We start from the raw sequence: 5,000 nt of genomic DNA, 5'->3' as shown, positions 1-5,000 counted from the left end.
TGTTGACGAAGAATGCGAGAAAAGAAACTAAAGAAATGTGGTGGAAAGCCCACATAACTGATAAAAAAAAAAACACACACACACACACACACACACACAAGGAAGCTGTCGACAAGACACACACACACACACACACACACACAACTTTTTCTTTTCTCGTCTGTCTAGTGTTTTTTTTTTGTGGTGGGGGGGTTCTGTTATCTTTACCTTTGAGAGATGAGTAGAATGCTTCCGGGTTTTATTTTGTTATGCTTTGCAAAACTCAGAACATAACTTGTTCTTTTAGATGCGTGCACACGCACCTACACAATCACACACACACACACACACACACACACACACACACACACACACACACACACACACACACACACACACACACACACACACACACACACACACACACACACACACACACACACACACACACACACACACACACACACACACACACACACACACACACACACACACACACACACACACATAAAATCTGGATATGCTAAACCTTACAACGTCTATTTGAAATATTTCTCTTTCTCCCACTCGCTCTTCCTCCCCTTCTCTCTGTCGTTCTCTCTCTTTCTCTCTCTCTCTCTCTCTCTCTCTCTCTCTCTCTCTCTCTCTCTCTCTCTCTCTCTCTCTCTCTCTCTCTCTCTCTCTCTCTCTCTCTCTCTCTCTCTCTCTCTCTCTCTCTCTCTCTCTCTCTCTCTCTCTCTCTCTCTCTCTCTCTCTGTTTCTCTCTATCTATCTATCTATCTATCTATCTATCTATCTATCTCTCTCTCTCTCTCTCTCTCTCTCCCTTTTCTTTCTTTGCTTTCCCATTACTCCCTTCTCAGTTGAGTCTCTTTTGGCCCTCAGCGTAAGAAAAACGAGGAAGGAATGATGAATGTTGAAGAGAGAAATATTTCTCCTCAGAAGGAGAGATCCGATGATGGAGCCCGACAAGAAATCGTAAAGACTATGAGGTACGCTGGTGGGGAAGGAAAGGAGGGAGTGGGAAGGGGACAAGGAGGAAAAATGGGATGAGGGAAGGGGGGAGTTCAAGAGCTGGAAGACAAGGGTCAAAATCTTGAGAAGTAAGCAAAGAAAATAGATGGCGCTGGTTGTGGCTGTGATGACGGCGGTAGTTGTGATGATGGTAACTAAGGGGGTTTTGTTGTTTGTATTGGTAGAGGTAGGTTGTGGTTATGGAGGTAGGTGCTGGCAAAGTCAGTTTTATTTGTGTTGATGGTAGGAAATAAAGGTAGTTATGATGATGATGGTGGTGCTTTTGGTAGGGATCGTGATGATGACGGTGTCGGCGAAGAGGAGGAGCAGGAGCAGGAGGAGGAGGGGGAGAAGGAGGAGGAAGAGGAGTAGAAAAAACGAATGAAGAGAGAGAGCAAGAGAAAACGAGTGTTCCATTGTCATGGAAATTTAACAGTTAAATTATTCTTACACGAAGATGAGTAAAGACATTGGGGAGGGAGAGCGGAAAGGGGAATGGCGAGGGTTTCATCTTCTACTTTTACTCTGATTACACTCTTTACAGAATTCGTTCTGGCTAGCATAAGACTATTTCAATTAGTTGAGGGCAGAACCTTACACCAACGGAGTTAAGGATGTACACCACCACATATGATGTAGATCTTTTGGTGTGTAAGGATTATTTTTGCTAGAAAATAAAGAAACAATAACATAAATGTAAAATAAAACATCTGGCGAATGCCAGAAGTTTATACTTTATCAACATTGGTGAAAAATTTCTTCGTATACTTCATCAACATTGGTGAAGGAGCTCTTCAACATTAGCCTGACTCTTGTACAAGTCATCTGCACTAACGAAAAGTTAATCCTTAATCATGGTGATACACGCTGAGTTCATGAGAGAGGGTTTCGATTGGCTAACATGCCACTCAGGCTGGAGTTTACCACTTGGATTTATAAAACTTTATTCCTGATTGGAATAGCGTTTATATATTACGTGGCATCATATCTTCCCTTTCATCGTGAGACACCCTTCCCTTTTCCCTCCTTTTCTCCTGTATTTCACCTTTCCCCTAATTTACTCTGCCACCCACGACCACCTCCTCCTTTTCCTCACTCCCTTTTCTTCCCGAACTCCAGTTTTTTTCATCACCACCAGTGTATACATATTTCTTCTTCATTGTGTGATGCTTCAACGTTATCTCCACTTTATTCTATTTCATTTGGTTTTGCTTCTTTTCTTCGTCAGGGTCGAGCGCTGCACAGAGGTGACCTGATCTACCGCGAAAAGACCGTGACCTTACGAGGTCTTCGCCACAGCGACGCAGGGCTCTACACTTGCGTCGCGTCCAATTCGGAGGGCGACGGCCAAAGCAATGCAGTCAACCTCATCGTCGATTGTAAGTTCAAGCCAATCCCGCTAAAATTTGGTTATAAATATATATATATATATATATATATATATATATATATATATATATATATATATATATATATATATATATATATATATATATATATATATATATGAGGAGTAGAGGGAAACACACAAGTAGAACAGGAGTTTTATTCTTCAGAAGCAACACTGTCCGAAACTAGTCAAGGAATAAAACTCCTGTTCTACTTGTGTGTTTCCCTCTACTCCTCTTACAACCTGTCAGGATGTCTTCATATATATGTATGTATATATACATATATATATATGTATAAATATATGTAAATATATATATGTATAAATATATATATGTATAAATATATATATATGTATAAATATATATATATATATATGTATATATTTATATATATATATATGTATATATATATATATACATATATATATATATATATATATATACATACATATATATATATATATATATATATATATATATATATATATCTTTAGATAAATAAATAGATAGATATATATGGATATACAGATATATGTTATGGTAATTATTATTTATTGTTGATAACAAGGATTGTAATGTTACCGCTGTATTTGATATGTACGAATGTAATTTAGATTTTTTTTTTTGTTATTTGCGTCGATTTTCGTACTTATGTAGGTTTTATTTTTTAATTCGTTTCCATCGTTATTTCTGTCGCCATTTTTACAATTTTTAGCAAAAATTTTGGTGAAAGTTTTTGAATTATTTTTGGAGCAAAAATATATCCCAAAAATGGAGCAATTCTTTAGCTCTATTCTCTACACTATTCTTGGTAACATTTTATAGCACAGTTTTCCGTCTTAGTTTTATCTTTGTTTTTTCGTTACTTTTACTGTTACTTTTATGCTATTTTTATTTAGGTAAATACCACAATATCATTGGAGCGTAAGTCCTTGTCTTGGTGGATATGGAAACGGGAAAATAAAGATATTTATCTACGGAAATCTATCAACCTAAACTAGGGTATGGACAGCAAATCCTAAAAATAGAAATATAAGGAGAATTTTTTTTTTTACATCATATTTTGCGATTGCATTTGTCATTGTTTATTACATCGTTATTATATATATATATATATATATATATATATATATATATATATATATACATATATATAAATATATATATATATAAATATATATATATACATATATATATATATATATATATATATATATATATATGGCTATGTTCGAATATATGTCACTTTACTATGTTTGATGTCGATCCTCCTAATGAAGGCTGCTTGTATTTGTCATTTGTCAAGGCTATTCCAGCACGTAGATAACGACGCTGCCTATATTAACCCCACCTGGCAAAAGCGTCTGTATATTAATTTACTGACTGTTTGGTTAACTATTTCATCAATCTATTTATTTGATAACATACTTATTTTTCTTCGTTTTTTGATCCATTAGTTTATTCTATTTATGTTTATATATTTTTTACGTCTATATTTATTTAGCTATATATTCACTTGTTCATCTAATTCATTTACCTATTTGTGTAATTATTATTAGATTTTTTATGTATTATATATATATATATTTTTTTTCTTTACTTCTTTCTTTTTTATGTGGGAAGGGACTGACGTGGCTTCAAACTACTGAAGTGATATCATGTCGCCTCATTCCAACGATTCTTGACGTTGGCGAGTGGTTGTATGATTTCAGGAAAACGAAGAGCACCCAGAGGAAATACTAAGTTGTTTTAATTAAATTCCAACTAGATTTTCTTACTATCAAGTAAAGAAAGGTTGGAAAACCTTTGACTTAATGCATAAGTCTTCATACACGTAATCCTTGTGACTCCTTCTACCTCGTCTTCCTCCACTTCATCACCACCATCACAATCATCCCCATCATCATCATCACACTATCACAATCAACACTACAACAACCACCAACACCACTACCACTACCATCATCATCATCATCATCATCATCATCATCATCATCATCATCATCATCATCATCATCATCATCATCATCATCATCATCATCATCATCATCATCATCATCATCATCATCATCATCATCATCATCATCATCATCATCATCATCATCATCATCATCATCATCATCATCATCATCATAAACACGATCACCATCATCGTCAACCTCACCAACTCCGACATTGCCATCATCACCAACACTGCCATTACTATCATGACAATCATTATCACCACCATATTATCACAACCATCACCATTGCCATCATCACTATCGTACCATCACTAGCAATACAACCATCATCACCACCACAACCATCACCATCATCGTTATCACCACCACCAAAATCGCCATCATTACCATCATATTTTCACCACCAATACATCCATGGTAACCATCACCACCGCTGTCATCACCACTATCGTCGTCACCACAACTGACATTGCCAACATCACCATCATACTGTACTATCAAGACCAATGCAACCATTACTATCATCATCACCACCATAACCACTACCATCACCACCAACCACGACCACCACGACCACAATCATCATCGTCACCACATTCATCAACACCATCACAATGAACACAACTGTCACTACCATCATCACCACCACCAT

At 36.1% G+C, this 5,000-nt stretch overlaps 1 protein-coding gene across 1 annotated transcript in view; it reads left to right on the top strand.

The window, feature by feature from the left end:
* The window catches only part of LOC143039931 (uncharacterized), a 213,519-nt gene that overhangs the window by 156,713 nt on the left and 51,806 nt on the right, over positions 1-5,000 (top strand). Inside the window, exon 4 of the mRNA XM_076210336.1 lies at positions 2,222-2,372. Coding sequence (XP_076066451.1) covers positions 2,222-2,372 — 151 coding nt within the window. The remainder of the gene's footprint in view (positions 1-2,221; positions 2,373-5,000) is intronic.

This window comes from Oratosquilla oratoria, chromosome 27, assembly GCF_046742065.1.
Source record: "Oratosquilla oratoria isolate Oo_2021 chromosome 27, ASM4674206v1, whole genome shotgun sequence".
Lineage (NCBI taxonomy): Eukaryota > Metazoa > Arthropoda > Malacostraca > Stomatopoda > Squillidae > Oratosquilla > Oratosquilla oratoria.
Note: the sequence above shows the minus strand (reverse complement) of the source record. Positions and strands in the feature narration are given on the sequence as shown.